This window comes from Falco biarmicus, chromosome Z, assembly GCF_023638135.1.
Source record: "Falco biarmicus isolate bFalBia1 chromosome Z, bFalBia1.pri, whole genome shotgun sequence".
Taxonomy (NCBI): Eukaryota; Metazoa; Chordata; class Aves; order Falconiformes; family Falconidae; genus Falco; species Falco biarmicus.
The window spans coordinates 34,079,085-34,099,922 of record NC_079311.1 but is presented as its reverse complement, the minus strand read 5'-3'; the positions used below and the strand labels follow the sequence as shown (position 1 = coordinate 34,099,922).

At 40.1% G+C, this 20,838-nt stretch overlaps 1 protein-coding gene across 1 annotated transcript in view; it reads right to left on the bottom strand.

Moving 5' to 3' along the window:
* RAD23B (RAD23 homolog B, nucleotide excision repair protein) overlaps positions 1–19,006 on the bottom strand; it is a 35,176-nt gene extending 16,170 nt beyond the window's left edge. The window contains exons 1-4 of the mRNA XM_056324309.1: positions 18,835–19,006; positions 5,440–5,521; positions 2,679–2,758; positions 395–639 (exon numbers count right to left, since the gene is read on the bottom strand). Coding sequence (XP_056180284.1) covers positions 395–639; positions 2,679–2,758; positions 5,440–5,521; positions 18,835–18,900 — 473 coding nt within the window. The 5' untranslated portion in view covers positions 18,901–19,006. The remainder of the gene's footprint in view (positions 1–394; positions 640–2,678; positions 2,759–5,439; positions 5,522–18,834) is intronic.
* Between the last annotated feature and the right edge of the window lie 1,832 nt (positions 19,007–20,838).

Below are 20,838 nucleotides of genomic sequence, written 5' to 3'. Positions count from 1 at the left end.
ATGAACAGGACAGGGACACAAGCTCCCAAGTCTTTAAGAGCTTTGTTGACAGCAGATCCATACACAGGTGAATATCCTTAGTCTGAAAACAAACTTGTGCCACAGTAACTCTGAAATGCTTAATGGAAGCACCAATCCTGTCATTTCACTCTCCACTCCATAGTTTTAGTCCCAAAACCACACTTCCCACAGGATAAGGTACAGCAAGGAGGGGCACTTCTTACAATAGTAATGTTATACCCGAGCCAGAGACTGAAATTACAATTAAGAAGAAAACTTATGTAGGACCAAGAAAATGATTGAACTAACACTGTGATGGAAAATTCCAATTAAAAATCAAACCTAGAAGCAACAGAAATGGACAAGGAAGCAGTTTATGGAGGCTCATTCATACCTTTCAGTTAGCAGTGGGTTGGCAGCAGCTGGCATCTCAGGTGGTTTTCCTTCTGGCTGCTCTTCTTCAGGAGCACTCACAAGTGCAGATTCAGAAGCAACTGTATATGGTAGTGGAGGAGAGACAGGAGCCAGTACGGAGGCAGCAGCAGGTATCAGTGCAGTGACTGGTACGGGCATTTCGGTTGCCACACAAGCATCACCCGTAGCACTCAACTGCCCAGTCACCCCAGTTGCTGCTTTGGGCTGTAAGAGAACAAAATTCAGACACGGCACAAAGCTCCTAAACCCATGCTTTCTATTAATTAAGTTCTGTTAGGACACCGGTGCCCCAACATCAAGCACAACATTAAAACATTTCAAAACATTAAATCTATAATGCCTTTTATTATGTTTAAGCAGGCCACTGATCGCATCACTAAAGTACTTATACACCTAAGCAGTCACACTATTTGAGTTACAAGTGAAATACAAAGGTAAGATCTAGAGTATTATACACCACAACACTCTAAACATGAAAACAATCTTGTGTTTTACAAAAGCACATTTTTCAGAAGAAACTAAAACAGTTGTCAAAAGACATCTGACAAACACAACAAGTGTAAGTTTTTCTCACCACTCAAATTTGGAATAGTGATAAAGACAGAAATCACATTTCATTATGAATGCTATTTGCTGGAAAATGAGACGCTAAAATTTAAACTTAACCCGCAACAAGGTTTACTTATGCACTCTTTACATTCAAAGCATTATGTATTTCACATAGCTTGAGTTCTGTAGTGAGTACCAAAACTCCAGCAGAATCAGGGACTACCATATCTGCAGCAACAAACTTAAGGGTACTTAATATTTGCATATAATTTTGATTTAATCTTTACATGTCTATTCAAAACATTAATTTGGATTGAACGCAATACTAATCCATTAATCCCATTATACAGAAATTACACTTTTCAGAATGCATGTAACTTCTTGCTAAGGTAAAGAATTACATTTTTGAAAGCTGTAATTACTGCTGTCCCTTACCTGCAAATATCGGTAAGGCTGACGGCCATCTCTGCCTTACACAGATGAATAGCTGAACTTTAACAAAACCCAACTACTCATTCAAAGCAAATCACTTTTGACAAGTTTGCTTGAACTGGGGGAGGGGGGCATATTTCCTCCTTCTTTTGTCTGAAAGGACAGGCGGTTGAGAATTAATAGCTGCCAACTTCACAGGCACAATAAAGAACATTTTAAGAATCACTCAAAGAAAAAACCTCACTGCAACACGCCTGAGCTTCAGACAAAGTTGGCAGTTGTGCCTACATGACAAGGCATGTCTGATCCAGAAGATTAAGGGAAAAACTGAGCTTACAGACTTAGCAAAAAGACCTTAACACTGAAGATATGTCCAATTCCAAAACACAGGTCTTTTAATATAAAGTATTGCATTTAGCAGTTCTTCATGAAAGTCTGTGTTTCTTCTGCTATAAACAAAATGAAAGCTGTATACTCTGAAGTCATATTTGCACCTGTTTTCTTGTACAGAAAAATACCTCTCCTCCACACAAGCCACAGGCTGGAATGCTGTTTGTTCAGAAGGAACAGTTACATTCAAACAGAGAATTTAGTGAGCCAATACCAGACAGAAGCAAAGGGCAACTGAATATAGGTTTTCTTTGTCAGACGACCGATCTCTAACTACAAAACCAACTTCATTATCTCAAGACAGATGAAGCCAGTTTTATTCATACCCCAACAGTCTGGAATGCCTAGAAAATCAGTGACTTCATTCCTGGAAGCAATCAAGCAACGGCTTAAGAGGAGAGGTATTTCAAATAAATGTCTATCACCCCCTTTAATTTGCCACTGCAGTCATTCAAAACTCATAGGTTTGATTGAAATATGTATATTTTCTCTACCATTTATGCTGTTGAGCATGACAAAATAAACAACCATGAGTTCAGAAAAACAACATCGCAAACCTGAACGGTTCTGTACAGAGGATTTAACAACAGACTATCCAGGTTCCTTTTAACAGTATCACTGGGAAAATGAAGAAACAGTAAAATCAGCCACTCAAGTTTTTTCTCTGAATGTAAACACTCAGTATAGGCAAAATAGGGCTGCAAATCAGTAATTCCTACCTATGCACACAATAATTTATTTTTACTGTCCATCAAAACTTCCACATGATCGCATTCCACTGGTTTTAAGGATAGGCATATACAGTCTGTCATGACAATGAGAAAAATAATGAAGTGAATGCAGTTTCCTTCTCAAAAATAATGACTACTCACTTTTGTCACCATAACCACCACAAAGCTCTTCTCATCTATTTTGTATTCTTTAAGAGCAGTGTCATCATCAAGAATTTTACCTGGCAAATTAAACAGATATAAATTAAGTTATTTAACAGATCATTAGAAGATCTTGGGATTCCCTCACATAAACACAGTTCCCAAAACAACCATAAAAGCATGTTTTATGCAAATATATAACCATTAATAACCCAGGAAAAAGCGTTTCAGCACTTAAGCTTTGGCAGTACAGCTATCAGTAATTTTCCTCCTATGATGTCCACAGTACTTCTTAGCTTGAAGGCTGTTTCCAGCAGTGTTGAAGATGCTTCAGATCATTTAAAACAGCACCACTAAATCTAGAAAAAGATTAATTGGACCACCTTTTACACAGATACAAGTAATATAGAGGAAAGGCTTTAGCATACAATAAGCTTAACTGAGTAACTTAGACCTACCTGACACTCTAGACACAACAAGAAAATTCCTGCCTGCTTATGTTTTGTCTGCCCTTCAGATGCAGACATCTACAGCTCTCTCCCACAGACCAAATTTATCTGCATTACGTAAGCGACTTCGCAACTTTAAAAATTTGTTCTTAAAAGAATGCTAAACATTAGAAAAAGCTAGAACCATTCCATACCCTGCTACCTTGACAGGAGGATTAAAAAAAAGGAGGATCAAAGCTAGAAATGTGCATCATACTACTGCTTTGGATGTTTCATAAGCAGAGATTAAGCAGAGATGGTACTGTGGCAAAGTAGATTTGCCTCACACGACAAGAACTCAGAAATATATTCAACTACAGACTTTTTTTTAGGATAAGCTGATTTAGAGGCAGTATCACAAATCACAAACTTAAGTTTGTATTCCAGTGAGTTTTATAGCACCTCTTCCTACTACAGAATTTTCAGGAAATATTTCATTATTTGAATTTATTCACTTTCCAAAGATGTGCCAAGGACTAAGGGAAAAACACATTTTCATAATGCTAGTGGAATACACCACTTAAGGATATGTCCTGCTAATTAGTTATCCTGATGATTGCAAGGAAGTCAAGCAATGCATATGCATTATGGCACTTAGGACAGTACCACCTCATTTGTGCTCTATTTTCTACTGGTTCCAGCCTTGCAGGTCAAATACTGAAGACCATGTTATATGTACTGTAGTAGCAGTAGTAATACCTGTAACAGATAACTGCAGCATCTACTCAGAACCTGCACAGGTTTACTTACAATTTTCTGATTTATAGGCACTTTGGAGAAGGTGCTTGCACAGTGTATAAATGCAGATGCCCTACCTTCTCAGGACACACCTTTCCAGGGTTTCTAGACTTTACCCTAATACAGATGACAATGTAACAGATCTAACACCACTAATAAGCAAAACTTTTTTTTAAATTTCAAAGTATTTTTAATAACAAATGTTATAATCGGTTCAGTTAGGATACCACCCTGTTTTACCAAACTATGAAAATTTTAAAAGCTCATTTTAATGTAAAAATGTCATCAAAACACCCTTGTATCTCTCATCCAGGTAAAAAAATTACAATCAATCTTTAGACTGTCTTCTATTCTAAAACTTATTTCCTACATTTCCTGCTCCTTGTGAGGATTGTACAATGCCACCCATGAATTCTGACTTCTGAAAAATACTCAAGTCCCATCATATCTTCTTATGTAACCCCTGATTTCTTTTAATCACTGCAGTATAATATTGTGTCATGCAATTATATATATATTGCACAAGGCCTTCTGCCTTGCCCATCTTTCTTTATTATACATGCAACTTTGACTTGCATGTCCTTGATGTGCATTCCCTTCACTAAGTACAAGGGACATAAAACTTCATAAGAAACATAGTCCTGAGGAGCCTGTACAAACACAAAAGAGACTCCCAATTTCTCTTCCATTGGCATCTTTCTATTGTCATCAGTGGCTTTAGCTTACTAGAAGTGGAAATCCAATACTGTTTACAAAGCAGTACACCGAAGCAGTAAGACCAAAGTTTCTTTCAAGCACAGTTTGAGGGGGAAATGCCTGAGAGGCAGTACTGGAATAAAACTTTTAACTTCTGACATGAAACAAGAACAAGCAAACAAAAAAAGGACCTGTGTATTAGTGCCAGAATGGAGCAGCCAGGTAGAAAACTCCTAAATATTGCCAAAAAAAATGCCAACTATGTTAGCTCACATGAAGTAACTTCATGTCTTTATCTGACATTAGTCTGCTGTTTGTTAGCACATAATACATGTCTCTAATGACAGAGCTCAAAAGTATTGAAAGTATCTTTGTATAGCAAGAATTTGGTGGTAGGTTTCTTCTGTTAATACAAAAAGAAATAATCTGATTTTTAACCCTCTGAGGTATACACAGGAACACTTCAGCTATATACAGCATAAACTGAACAAATTTATGTTAACCTATAATATGAAGCATTATCTGCTTAAATTCTGATTTCTTTTAACAACAGCGTTTCTTCTTCTTCACCTAGGATATCCCACCCAGGCCTGAAGCTGTTAGCATTTTTTACCAAAAGAGCAAAGATAACAGACACACATATATTAAATAAATCTGACAAATTCCCATTCAAAATTAAGAATTCCCTTTGACAATGTTTGTTGTTGGCTTGGTCTATTGGGGTTTTTTTAACCTGTTTGCATTTCAGTACTTACAATCTTTAGAAGATTTAACATTCACATCAAAGAACATGAAAAATAAGGTAGATTCACATACAGTATCATCAGAATATCCATTACCTCCATAAATTAGTTTTTGGCCAGCCACTGGAAAAGCATCTTTCCCCTTTTCTAATTCAATCTTCTCTTTCAGTGCCTTCACCTGAAGGACAGAAACAGTCTTCATTAAAAAAAAATAAAAAAAAATCACAGTACAAACCTACTTAAGTACACTTGATTCTAAGTTTTAAACACCAAAAAGGAGTTTTCAGTCATATCTTGATTATGTCAAGTACATCAGTCTTCCAAAGATGTCATTGTAACCACTTGCAGAGCAACATGTTCCCTTACCAAATAATCTCTTGTGCTTAATCAAATTAGATAAGTAACGTCTCCATGAGAAATCTTTTAAGTCCAAGTTTCTAATGGAGTGAAAAACTGAGAAGTCTGCACAAAAAAAATGCTTTTATCTACTGACCCATTACCCCCTCCTGGTTCTTGCCCTCACTGCTGGGGGCACACATTCTATGCACAGCTCATGGCTTACTACATCATGATGACTCTTCACAGAATGCCTATTTCTTTGGTAAGGTAACTCTTTCCCCTCTCCCAAAATTTCTGGAGCTTTACATAGCAATTTTAAGCCTACATAAGAAACCATTTTGTCTTGTTTACTTACTTAGACAAACCACTGCCACAGTCCACACTTTCAGAGCAACACATACACTAGCTCACAAGATGTTAGTTGTCACATATCAGAATGCCTGTATTCTCCAGAAAGACTAAATAATGCTATCCCGAGGAGATAAACAATGTTCCTGTAGAAGCACTTCTGTACCAATACATCTGAAATCATGTTTTAAGACAAACTGCTAGTATACATTCATACTTCTTGCTTCCTGACAGACACTCCAAGTATATTTAAAACAAAGACAACCAATCTGTCATGAACTTGTTACTACAAACTAACTCCATCTTCTGAAGTGTCTTTTTTCTTCTCTGAATATTCATAAGCTTTTTTTATGAAACCTTGTAATTGAGATGCATATACCTAGCTATTTAAGCAACTGAGCATGTGAAAATATGTTTAGCTTAACAGTTAACAGACTGGCAACTATGTGTGTCACAGGTAGCTGTAGTATTTCCATTTTTTGTTAATTTTTAAAGCTGCAGCTCACTACTAGGGTTGCCTGAGTACTAAATACACTGAAACATATTTTCTGGTGCTAAATGGAAATACTTTGTGAGCAGCTGAGCTTTGCGATTCTCAGTATAATTAAAATCTGTCATCTATTTCACATGCCAGTCATGTTTCCTGGCTTCACGTTGTTATTCTGTTAACATAGTCTTAGACCTTTGTATTACCTCTCTCCTTTTCCTTCATTGGTCCCCTTGCTTCTTCTCCCCATCAGTCTCTCTACCAGGCTAATCCTTTCAATTTGGATGTCTGGTCCAACAGGAACAAACCAAACTAACACTCACAATGAAGCTGCGTCTTCTCAGCAGTACACATAAAACAGAGCATTTGTTTTATCAAGCTTCGTGACCCAACAAAGGAGACCTGCAGAATCAACCCCCTTCTCTAAACTTACACCTTAGGTGTTTATAACACTAGCCACAAGGATACAGAACACAACATATGACTTCACCCTTATAAGACTACACTAAAATAGGAAGCCAACTCCTTCTTTCCTCAGCAGATGGAGGAAGGATGCTTTTGGAATAATTGTTACACATGCCACCCCAGCACATGTCAAAAGCTTCAGGATCAGTCCCCAGCCAGCCAGCTGCTCTTCCACAGCAAAATTAACCACAGCTCACTGTCACAGGCAGGGTCAAACTATTACACATTTTAATAATAATTTTCTGATAGCATCATCATTCTTATGCACTTACAAGAGTTTGTTCTGTTCCATCTCTGGATTTACATTTATTTTAAAAGAGTATTTCCTTGAAATTCTCTTGAAAACTAAAAAAAAAAAAAACTGTTAATTCCAGCCCCAATAATTATTTAACTCTGGAAGTCACTCACCTGACAACAGAACAGTCTCTTTAGGTCATGGATAAGCCATTAAGCAGTTTTTCCTGACCTTTAAAGCATCAGATACCTCTGGCAACTCCAGTTAAGCGTCCTGTACCCACTAGGGCAAATTAACCCTAAATCATGCTAAAAGCCTGTTCTGTTTTCAAACACCTACCTTTTAGCACACTGCTTACCTATTAATATTTTATGCCCCTGTATTAATCACTTGAAGATGTTTCTAAGCTTCTTCTTTCCTTCACAGTCACCTTATTTGTCACAGCAGGTATGATTATTTTGAGGGAAAAAACCTCAGGCTTCTTTCATGTCCACTGCACTCAAGCTACTGGTTTCAAACATCTACTTTGTTCTCCTCATGTTTTATTGTTTGAGTTTTATTCTGGACTAGTATTTCCTACAAGGGACAAAACCAAAATGTGTTCTCTCAAAAATGTCTGAACAGCTAAATGTCATAGTGCAGGTGAGTACACATTAAACACACAGGTTAATTACTATACAGTAACTGGATACATGCAAAGAAGATATTTACTATAGTGAAATACTGACAGAAAAATTACAGCTATTCATTTGCCTTTGCTGTGCACCTCACATGTGGTGCTTCCCCACACTACAGTGTGATTGATGTACTGCAAGTGACCTGGCACGCTGCCCTCTTCCAAAACCTTCTGTCTAGAGCTATGCTTTCATTGCATGAACCCTCAGGTTCTGCAATATATGTCTATCAGTTTAAGAGATCATATACTAAATTCAAACACAAACTACTTCAGTTCTTACACATATCTCCAGCTGACAGTTTACAAAAATCTAAACTAAGTTTAGGCTTAACATAGCGCGGCTGACTTACAGTATTTTGCTAACTACACCCATAAACACACTGCCATTTGCAAAGGCAAAGATTATTAACATAGGCCTCCTTTAAATGGACATTCACTCTGTAAACTTTTGCCATTCAAGAGGTACCTACTGTGCTATGGTGACTGACAGTAACTTAACACGTAAGAAATTCCAAATAACTAAAAATTCTGTAACATAGTTCAGATTATTCCTGTAAAACAGGAAGTGTACAAAATAGTCAATTCCAGAAAATACATTTCAGAACATTTTTTAGCTGTTTATACAGAATAGTAATTTACATAAGCGAATCTGTCGTAACTCAAATGAATTCACCTAAGTGGTCATACCCATTGAAAGGAACAAATGAACGGACTTGTACTTAAGGCAGCTCTTAACCACTTGAATCTGCAAGAGAATGCAGTCAGCTGCAGATGTCAGCATTTTCCTGTTTCAGGCAGAAATTCAAGAAACACTTAGGCTAAAATAAGTTTTTATAAACAGTGCCTGCCTCTTCTTTTGGCTTTCATCACTGCCTAGCCTAAGTGGCCAGAAACACTTCATTTGCAGAGGATACAACACTAACTCTCATAATAAAAAAAGGAACAGATAACAGCAAATACATCCAATTTTACAGTAACATGCTAGTGGCATAAAATTTCTTCCTGTAGTTCTAACTAGAATGACTGATGACTTAGCACCCACTAACGAAAAGATACTCATGCCTTTAGTTCTGCCAAAACAAAAGACCAAGTTCCCTACACAATCTGTATGTCAAACACAGTAGCCTGAACCACCTTCGTTTAGATTGAAACTGGAAATGCTGCTTTTTCAGGAAGGCAGAAGCCCTCTCACTGCTCTTCAGAAAGCCAGTTGCATCGCACAGCTAGTGGTACAGTGAGCTGCTGAAAAGAGCAACAGCCTAAACTTTGCCTCTAGCAAATTAGGCCACTCAGAATCTAGACATCAGCATCACCATCAGTTCAAGGTTAGTAAGTGAAAATTAATTTTGGGAAAGCACATCCAGCACGTTATCTGTCAAACTTAGAAAGCAGGTTTAAGATAGTCAACCTTGGCATCCATAACATTATGATATTTTTCTCAAAAATACAAATCCATAAACCACACCTCCAGGCTACTTAGCTTTATTCTACCTCATCAGAGTTCAAAACATATTTCAGTCCTCAGAGAAACCTATTCTTCTTCTGCCCTAATAAATTTTCCAGCAGAATAAAGGGAACCCACACTTTATGACGCCACCTGTAAGAATGAGCATCGATTAATCTCCAAAGACCTTAAATATTCAGAAACAGCACACTTATGCCACAGAGGCTAGCTTAAGACAATTTTCTTCTGCCCCCTATCCATTTAGATGTGAAACTTTTTACTGTTCAGAGATTGTACTGAACACAGTGTCCTCAAGAATAGATGCCCCGACATTTCTTTAACCGAGTCAGAGCTCACTGACTCCTAAGTGGTAAAAATGAGGTCTTCCAGAGAGATACCAGTCCCTAACTGCATCCCAGCTGGGCATCCTAGAAACATGTTACATGAACCTGTAGTGCTAAGTTGCCTAGTTGTTCCCTACAGTTACTGAAGCCAGCCAAACAGGGCATGCTGGGTTCCATCTAGGCAAGTAGCTCCCATAGCTCAGTACACTGAGCAGACTCCTTCCCTTCCCTCTCACAGATCAATTTCCATTCCTCCTACCTTATATACTAAGCTAAAACAGAAAAGAAAAAGTATCAGTTGATTCAAAGATATATTTTGTAATTCCTACTAAAGTGAACAGTATACTTCCAATCAATTTTAATTTGTAATTACACAGGCAAGATAAATTTCTGAATTTGAGATCTCTACAGAAAATAAATATAAAACTAAGAAGGGCCGCTTTCAACATCAAGCCACATTTCCGCCTTCAACACCACAATCTGTCTTCATGAGGAATCCAATTAACCTGTACCTAAAAACAAGTATGATCATTTGCTGTTACTTCTACCACAAGGCTCCTACAAAGTTTATTCTGATCTTGGAAGCCTTTTCCCAATTTCCAGCCCAAATTAATACACAGACTATTAATAACATCAGCATAAGAAGAAATTAGTATAATTCAAGCATGAATAGCCTTCCCACCTCCCATGGTGCTTACCACTATAAAATATTTATACAGCTTATTAAATCTTTCTCTTCAGTCTTCCTTACCCTACTAGCACCTCTTTCCTCCACCTGCTCTGGTGGAAAGTCATTTCCCTTGGGAACAGGTAGGTGGCCAGCACACATAGTAGAGCAGCATTACCACTCTTACTCGAAGTTCCAGGATCTATGAGCTCCAGGGTTCCATTTTTTAGTGAATTCAACTCATTAATCTATGCGGCTCATTTGACACCCAGTGCCAAAAGACTGACTGTCAATCAGGCAGCTGAGTCCAAACATTAAGCTTTGTGTTCTTCAATTCCATCATGTTTCTACCGACTTTTACTCGAAATCATCAAATTAATAAAAGGACTATGAAAATTACTGTTTCTCTTTGAGAAGAAACTGAGCAGAAGGGTTTTTAAATCTTGTAACTCTCCACTAATCCCCATCTTTTCTTTAACAGACCAAATAGGTTTCTCCCTCACTCTGGGGAAAGTCATCATTTAGACAAAGATGGAAGTTTTCATTCCTGAGTTTTCCCTCCCAATGCCTTTGAAAACATTTACCACACAATAACGTGGTATAGTAACTGCCACACAAGACATTGCTCAAAGTCACGTGAGACCAATGAGTTGTATCGAACAATAAACCAGCTAATGAAGCAACAAACTGACTAGTGCAACAGTCTTTATTACCCTTAGTCGAATTCCATGATCAGCAACAGATTAATGTTGTGCCTGCTACTGAAATGTCCAAAGGATAATAAACTACTCGACTCCTAAGTAAATGCTTTATAGTAGCTTTACTGATAAGAACACATTTGGTTCTAGCTACTTCTCCCTACAAATAATAAAAGCAGATTTTGCTGGCACAAACCTGCACTTAACAGTAATCTCTTACACTGTCTTCCTAAACAAGATGCTCATATTTAATCAGAAGCCCACCACGGTGGTTGCATGAAGAGACAGCTGCCCTACTTTGTGTCCCAAAGGCAGGACAGATGCCGCAATTGTGAAGAACCAGTCAGGTTTGCGACATTAGTGTGTGACTGGAAAAATAAACATTTTTACTCAAATGAACAAGGCAGTTAAAATTATTCCAATATTTGAAAACAGCCTCATAGACAGTATAAAGTATTCATAAACTTCTATATTTACTATTTGCAATTACTCTGCTGAAGTTTGTATACACATAAAGCAGCAGCATTGCTTGGAAGGTAGTCTGGAACTGGCAAGGTACAAATCCAGATTTAGCTCTGACATTTACTTCCTGAGCAATTACCTCTGCCTTTCTAATTTCCTCTCCAAACCTGAGCTCATCTACACTTAGGTGAAGTTTATCAGTCTAGTTGTTGCTGCTATTCATTTTGTTGATCTCTGGGCAATTTGTTTCTGATCTCAAAGTTGGCCTCTAAACATTTCTACCCTTCATTTCAAAATTGATCTAAGCCCTGTTTAAAACAGGATACACCAGGGCCAGTTTCTGATGCTAAATAGTGACTAAAAGAGCAGCAGCACACTGCTTTTTACTAACTACATGAACACACAGATTTCAACATAAAGCAGAGCTTTAAGCAACAGGAAAAAAAACCCCTCAGCTACCTGCGCCTTTCAAAAAAAAATAAAAGGCAGAAAGATGCAGCTATTGACAGTTTTGAGTGCTCCCTATGAACCCACAAGGGTTTGTTTTAAGGAGCAAGCCTACATTCTCTGAGCGGTGACTCTTGCATTGTCATGTTGATTAGCATAAACAACCCTCCAGTACTCTAAGCATACCATTTTTACAACACAGATACACTCCACTGATTTATAGTAAGTGTAAAAGCAATATAGTGGTTTGAGTATTAACAAACTTGACAAGACATTTTCAGTAATTGCAAAAAGACACATAAAAAACCTTCCCCAATACTGCTTACTGACAGACCAGTTGGAGGGGTAGAACAAGTTTTATTTTGATATGCATTAGTGCCTTTCACTTAGATAACAAAATAAAAAACAAGTTAGAAATACAAGGTGTGAAACACAGATATTCAAGCTGGGGGGATGGGGGTAAGAATTTCAGCCCCAGTTCTTCCCTTCCCTGATCTTAACATGCCTCTGGTACAAAACCAGAGGGAACAACAGAGACAGGGAGAACTAGAGTCAGTTAGCCTGTAGACCATATTCCAACTCAGTATGCTTACAGCAGTCACAAGCCCTTTCCTCTTTTAATGCTTATTTGGCGTTCCCTGTAGGGTAACATGCAGAGGAGAGCCACTGAGGCCTCCTGTCTGGCCCTTACAGGCCCAGATAAGACATGCTGCACCTGACTATATCCTGTAAAATAAAAGGTAATTTGTCTCAGTGAGTCTACTCCATCCACGTATCCTGCCTGGATCAGTGGTCAAAGATACAAATCTTGGTGGAAGAAGACACTGGCAGCCATTTCCTCCATACCTATAAGTTTACATAGCCCTATAAATGTACCTTCAGGAAAGTATTTTCCTGTGTTTCAGAAATACAGGGAAAATACTTTCAGAAGGTTTGCCAGTACATACGCCCTTGTACACACAAGAACAGTAATGAGACTGCAGACAGTAGCATGGTCATCTGCTCATACTCTGCTTTATTCATCATGCACTCTCTGTTCTCCTTAAGTTCCAAAGGGATCACCTTCCAGCCTGTTGTTGTTATCCATATCAAAGACAGATATCTTCACTCACCAATCATACCTGCAAAACAGACTTTAAATATAAGACACAATTATGTACAGAGCTATCCATAAGTGCATACAACCAATACACTACTCAGTTTACTGGCCACCTTGGGAATGGTGGTCCAGGGAAGTTTGGATTGTTGAGAAATATAATCTCATAATACAATTGTAATACTGATAAATTATTAGGAGTATAAATTTAACTTTTGCCAACAGATAAACTGGATAAGAACATTCCAAATAAAACACTTCTGAAATTATGGTCAAAGAGCCAATGCATTTGAGAAATGGCTAACCCGTAAAATTCCAATATGAATAAAATTAGTTGTATTCATAATTTATACTATATTAACCTTTCTTTTATTAAATTTTAATGAATTTGTGTCACCCCCCCCCCCAAAGTCCTTTGCAAATTATGTTAGAACACTCACTAAGATTTAAGGAAAATATTCCTGAATATTCCTTGTTCAGGCAGGAATTAGAACCTCCCATGCTTGAAAATTCTAACTCTAGCCAGGAAACAGGGAAAAAAACTAGCTACAGAAGAAAAGCACTATTAACCCCCCCCCCCCCCCCGCGACAGTTAATAAAATAAACATGAATTTTCAAAGAACATAACCTGAAAATGCTACAGTCTGCGAAGTATAAAAATAATGAAAAAACAATGTAAATACTCCCTGACACTCTTAGTCTGGTAGTCTCCGAAGCTACAATTTTTGCAGTCATCTATCAATCCTCAAGCAGAAAGTACAGGCCCTTCAAATTCACACCTCCTATGACTGCAAAAGCACATATACACGCCAATAAAATCCTAGGAGATACAAGAGCAACATAAGAATGCTCTAGAAGAACAGTAAGACACCTGCTGTAAAACCAAAGAAGAATTAGAGAAAAATATCAGGACTTTAGACATAAAGACAACTAGAAGGCTATTTCTGGATTTTGAACAGGATCATGAGGGCACTTCTCTAAACACTAAGATTATAAACTCTCAGAGAAATGTAAAAACGATCTTTTTAGCAGCAAGTGCTGCAGGATTAATCTACACTGAAACACATGTAGGAAGGAGGTCATCTAGCTCTTACAGGATTGTTTTAAGTTAATTCTTCTAACAAATACAATAAAGTACACATTGAGCAAAACTACAATGACCAAAACTAAATCTATGATATTTGTATCTTCACAAAAAAAGAAAAACACACTTCCTAATGAGATACATGTACTGCTACTTACAATTCATTCACCTACATATTGGATTGTGTTAAAACCTTATTCTTCACTCACACTTCCAGATCGGGTGTTTTTCTAACAGAAGCCCAGTTTCCCAGGAGAGCTCTGAGAAATATATTGGATACTTTTTACAACAACCCATTATTTGTTTCCATGTATCTTCCCTAGCCTCAGTCAGAATAACACTTGATGATGCAAAGTATGCTTTAAAATTCCATAGGCTTTCAATACTAATCTCCTTTTTGTATTAGCTGATTTAGTATAGCTGTCAATATACCCAACAGATACAAACAAACGTAACCAATTAAAAACCTGTGGGTTCACGAATAGTATTTGCTTTCATATGGGTTCACAAATCATACTCTGCCCATTCAGACAATAGTCTGCCCTCATTGAGAATTTTATCACTGCACTCGCTGAAGAGAATGAGAGGAGCTTGTCATTTTATCTGATGCACCCACGTAAATATTAAAAAGTGCCTCCCTTACATGTACCACCTCCTTGTTGTTACAAAGTCAGAATATTTTTTATACCTCTTACATATCAGAAAATATAAGTTATTTTCTATGACATTGTCTTTTGAAAAATTATAAGTAGCACCTCTTTTTCCCTGCAGTATACCTGTTTTATGTGGAAACATGAATTATTTTTTCTTTACTACATACCCTTTGGATCCTGTTTCATTTTTGCTGGAGCATACTCCCCACACATTTAGTACAGCTTCAGTGAGTATCAGTTGAGTATTAACAAACTTGACAAGACATTTTCAGTAATTGCAAAAAGACACATAAATGTCTAGCCTAAATGTCTAAGCTTAAAACCGAGGAGCTTCCAGTACCAAAGGGGCATAACATTAGCATTCAAAAATCCCCATAAACACATTTAACAATAAACATATTAAGGATGTACCAGAACATACACAAGTTCAAACTTTCACAACTAAGTGTCCTGTTGACAGGGTGTTAAACAAGCAGGCCTTTCCTGGGTGTTCAAAGGCGTAGTGACATAGAGGAATGTGAAAGCCAGTATTAGGTGACACACAGACTGCAGCCAAAAGGCTACTGACATCCTGAATATTCCTTGCACTTCTCTGCCTCTTGACAATTAGGTTTTTAGGTTATCAGCACAGGGAAGCTGAAAATGGAACAAGACAGACTTACTTTCAACTGGTATTTCACTCCCAAAGAAAATGAAGAATGGCTGTTGAGATTTTTTAAAAGCTTATTTCACATGTACATAGCGATAACTACAACAGAAGCACTAGATTTAGAAGCTTACAGTGTCACCACCACCTCAGACAGATGTGGCTACACAGGTCTGCATCAATTTCAGACAGAGCTCATTATCCGCTCCTAACACAATGTCTAATATATTTACTCTCTCACAGTCAGCCAACAAACACAAGAAACAGGTTGTGCATATAAATGCATGCTTTCATTTATCCTGGGGAAGTCTGAATGCTCAAGTACGGAACTGCCTCACTCACAGCTCAGAACACTAGACATGAGTAAATCCACTCCTCTACAAAGCATGATGAGCACGACATTTCATTCACATGCACTCCAGAGGTATTTTTCGCCAGAACTTAAGACAGCCATGCCTGCAAAGATTTCTTCATTTGATAATAAGCTTTCTCAAATAATAGGGCCTGAAGCTAAATCTTTTTTTAAGTCAGCCAAAACATTTCAGTCTTCACCTAGGACTTCCACAAGCAAGACTACTAATGCTTCAAGTCTAATTTTCATTCAGTCACAATACCCAGATGGCCATTACTTTAAACCACAACTAAACTAAAACTGAAGTCACATTATTAAAAGCATGTTCTGAACTTTAACTGTCTGATTAAGCAGCAAAAAAAGAATCAGTTGCTTGTGTAAAAGCTGTAACAAGTCTAATTACTTATCACAAAGTACGTTACTTCAAATTCTCACTGGAAGGTTTAAATATTCTTTACCATTAATGACAGCTTTCAGTTACAAGCTTAAACTGTTGTTAGAATACTACCTTGCACTATAACATCAAGTCTCTTCAGATTCAGTTTTCTATTGAGAATAAGGGGAGGAAGTGCTAGAACCAGAAAACAATTTTAGAACAAGTTTCCTGGGCCTATCACAACTAGATATTTTTTGGCCTTGTCACAGTACAGGGCACAGATCCAAGTAAACAAGCCTACCTCTAGCAGAGAAACACACACACAGATATAGCACAAAGACTAAAAAGCAGTGTTTACTGAACTCTGCAGAACAAACACATTTGTTTCAAGATGTTAGGAAATTAACCTAAGAAACCAATGCTTATTTAGATAAAATTAGGATTTTTAAAAATCATACTGAGATCTTTCAAACATATACTTGTGAAACACTTAACAGATTACGTTTTCAAGCATTTTCCAATTTTGACCAATTTGGTTTCTAACTGAAGGCTCAAGTATTCTCCTTATTAAGTTCTACAATTTATAACTTTCAACAAGGACTTCTTAATAATTTTCTAAAACTTATTTTGGTCTAAATAGACCAAGGACATTTAAATGCATTTTTCACCTCCACACCTCTACAGCTAATAAATTCAAGGCTTCAACCTGCTCACTTTAAAACAGCTTCCTGAAGTCCTACCCCCATTTCCTCTATCTTACCACCCATTCCTAGATAAAAACTGAAGTATTATGCTTGTGAGAAGCATTCTTGTTTCAGTTACTGAGCCACTACTGTAGCAACTACATTTATAAACAGAAAGTGCAGTCTAATTTCCCATAATTCAATTCCTAGGTAATGTATTTTGCTGTCTCATAAGCTGCTAAGGGGGTGTTTTTGACTGGCAACATTCCTTCAGTCCTCTCCTTGATTTTATTTCCCAGGACCTTACTGAGTAATAAGAACTGGAAAAAAAGATGGAAACAGGGCTTTTCTCAGTAACAAGACCAAAGTTTTAAATACTTGCAAGGTTTCTAACACATGCTTCTGCTACAAATTTGCCATCTCCCTCTGCCATACCGTTCAACCAAACGGACCCTTAGTCTGACTTTTACCTGTCATCCTTTACTTTTCTTAAGATGGAAGTGGAAGAGGGTAAACCAACAGACTTTATAAAAGCAGATGCAATGTTCCCTAGTTTCCAGAAGTTTCACATGACATCTGGGCAGTGAAAGTATGTATGCTGCAGACATACCTTCAGACACTGAAGTCCTCAAATCTTTCAAAATAAAGCCACAAGGATGTTTGGACTTGGCTATCAGAGGCAACCATCTATCTTCAAGCAAGAGACAAGGGAACTTCTAACCTGCAAACTCACTTAAGGCCCTTCCTCTCATCTCAGAACACTCTCTTTCCCTGAGGATTTTCCAGCAGACTCTAACGTGCCGAACAGAAAACATTCGCCCACAACCAAAATATGTCCTCTCCCCCCTCCCTGTCTCAGAAGTACAGAGACACACAGACACTGCAACCTGGCAGTAAGGCAGACTAACTCTCATAAACCTCACCACACACCCAAACACCTGCTCTGCAGGAGACACCAACATTCATTCACCCTACAGCCGCTACCAAAAGTCTCACATGCACTCCCTCACCTCGTAAGCACAGATTAATCACTGCAGCTCACACTGTAGGCAAAACAATAGTCTTCCCAAAATCACCCACCTTCATCACACAACAGTATACGCCTCCCTAAGTGTACACAGATGCATGTAAGAGCAAACGCTCGCCAGCTCCTCTCTAACTCCTCTCTGCTACACGCTCCTGCAGAGAAGAGCCCTGCAACCCTCCCGACAGTTCCTTCCTCGGGGGGAATCTGTAGGGAGCAAGCACATTTTCCTTCTGCTGCACGCCCCCCCCCCCCAAGAGGACATGACCCACTCCCAGGACTCCCCATATAAAACAGCACAGATTACTGCTTTATCCCGTTACCCACTAAACCACGGGTGCGGTGGGCACATATCTTCCCGAAAGAAAAATTTTATTGCTCTACAATCCTCTTGCTCCTCTGCTCCAGCGCACAACGTGAGTTACCCTGCCTTCCCCCCTCTGGTCATCCTTCCCCAGAAGGAGGGATGTCCATTCGTCGGGGGACAGGCCACAACGGCCCCTCTCCTCCGGCTGTGAAAGGTCGCTCTCAACCAGCAGAAGACCACTCTGCGCTCCCAGTAAGAGGGGTCACCCCACGACAGGTCGGGCCCTCCGAAAGGGGTCCGCCCCTCCCCCGCCGAGGGGCCCCGGTCCTTTCCCCCACGGCGGAGCTCCCAACGCCCAGCCGGCCCCACTCCCCTCCCAAACTCTTCCTGGGCGACCACTACATCACGCCCTCAAAACACCGGCCCTCACATGAGGATCCAACGACCGCTCCCCCCGGCACATGCTGCCCGCCCTTTCCCCAGCGCAAGCGCCCCCCCCCCCCGCCCTTTCCCCTCTCGCCCATTGCCCCTGGGCAGGGCAAAGCTCCCAGCACCAGGGCCCGGACCGCTCTGCCTCCTCTGGGAAGGGGGAAGGCCTGGGCCGGGTGGGGAAGGAGCGCGGCCCCCCACCGCCTGCCGCCCCTGCGCGGGCCCACACCGTCTCCTCGACGTCGATGTCGATTCGGAAGGTCTGCTGCTGCAGCGTTTTCAGTATGATCTTCATGGCGGCTGCAGCTGCTTGCCCCTCCGGCCCCCGCGGCGCAGCTGGACAGGTCAGCTACGAGAAGCGACAGAAGCGAACGGGGGGGGGGGGGGGAGAGAGAGGGGAAGGCGCTGAAGAAGAAGCGGCAGAGGAGGCGGAGCAACAGCTCGACCAGTGCCGCGCGGCCCCGGGCTGCCAGTCACACTCACGGCGCGGCGGTAGGCGGAGCAGAGGCGGGGGCGCACCTCGGCCCCTCCTCGGCCCCTCCTCCGCCCCGCCTCCGCCCCGCCTCCGCCCCGCCTCCGCCCCGCCTCCGCCCCGCCTTCGCCTTGCGCCCTCCGCGCCACCTGAGACGCCCGTAACGCGCATGCGCAGGGAGCGGCGCGGCCGGTGCCGGACTCACCGCGCAGGCACGGCGTGGGGCGGGGTGGGTCTGAGCGAGGCGGGGCGGGCAGTTCCCGGGAAGGGGGGTGTGTGACTGTGTGTGTAAGTTACTGTTCTATAAGTTATATACAAGTATAAGTTTACGGTTAACAGCTTTGTTCGTACGTACACACGGTATATAAGTTATATAAACGTATATGTTGCTGTTAACTCTTTGTTCGTACGTACACACGAATTTATAGGGGGCGCGGGGGCCTGAAGGCCGCGATGCTGTGAGGCGGTGAGCCCATTCGACATGACATGGGTGCAGTTTGCTACTGGTGTTGGCTGATGCGGGGAGACCTCAGATGACATGTCAGGAAAGGAGGTTTTCCTGTCACCAGAGCAAATCTCCAGTTAAGCACAGCGAAAGATTTCCCCCAAGTTGTTAAAAAATGATGTATTGTTACATGTAGGACAAACTGCATGAAGGCCAAATGTCTTCTAGATCATGACAAGCCTTAAGATGCACATGCTGTGGAAGTTTAGACTAGTTCTCTGTGGTAGTAATCTCAAACTTTATAACTAACTTTTATAAGGTGTCTGCTTTTCCTGAAGTCTGTATCATCTTTTCTGCGTTACCATTTCCACTTCATTTCGATCCTGTGCATACAAATGGACACCCCAGGAGGCTACTTGCTTACTACAGAAGCTGGTGCAGTGGATGGGACAATGTGTCTCAATTTCACCAGTGCTGCTTTCAACAGCACTTAGCTTTCATGAGTTACTAACCTCTGTTTCCCCTCATACTCCTTTGGCAGTGAAGAGACAGCCCTGCTACAAATAACCTTTAAAGTTGAGCCAGCTACACTGCTAAGAGATCCCTGCTACAGCTCCTTATAACCTCCTCCGTCAGCGGGTGTGGGATCTCCCAATGCATACGTATTCATTGTAACCAAGGCTGTCTTTCTGCAAAAGAGGATGCTGATGTTAGGCTAACTTAATACTGTAATGAAATTATACCCTAAATGTCTTAGTGTTGTGCAATGCCTTGAGAAGTTCTACTCATCCACATTGTCAACATAGTGTTTGTAACAAAAAAACATCTTTTATCTCATTATTACAGTAAAGGTGGCTTCATAACAATTTCTTACCAGCAGCTCAGTGCAGCAGGGGCCAGCAAGCTGTGTTGCAATACAAAGGGAAAGTGGGAGACACCTCTTCCTGCAGGAGTGTACAAATGTGTACATGTTGCACGCGCAGCTGGTGGTGCTGCTTCTGTCATCATCCACCTCAGGCTCTGACACACAGCTGCTAGACAGCAAAAGCCTCTTAGGGCTTTTGCAACCAAAAAGAAGCTGCTGAGTGTTGCTAGTAGGAATCCAGCATTCTTGGCAGCACAGAATAACTTGCTTGCATTGCATTGAGAGCCATTAAAAAAAAAAGAGAGAGGCGTGAGATAAAATATCACTTGCTATTTTTTACATGGGTGGTTAAAAGTTAAAATATGCTGCTTGTTCACTTTAACTATTCCCTGGTACTAATTCTAATTCTGTACTTCACAGATAAAAGGATGTTTTTTTAAACTTTTCATTC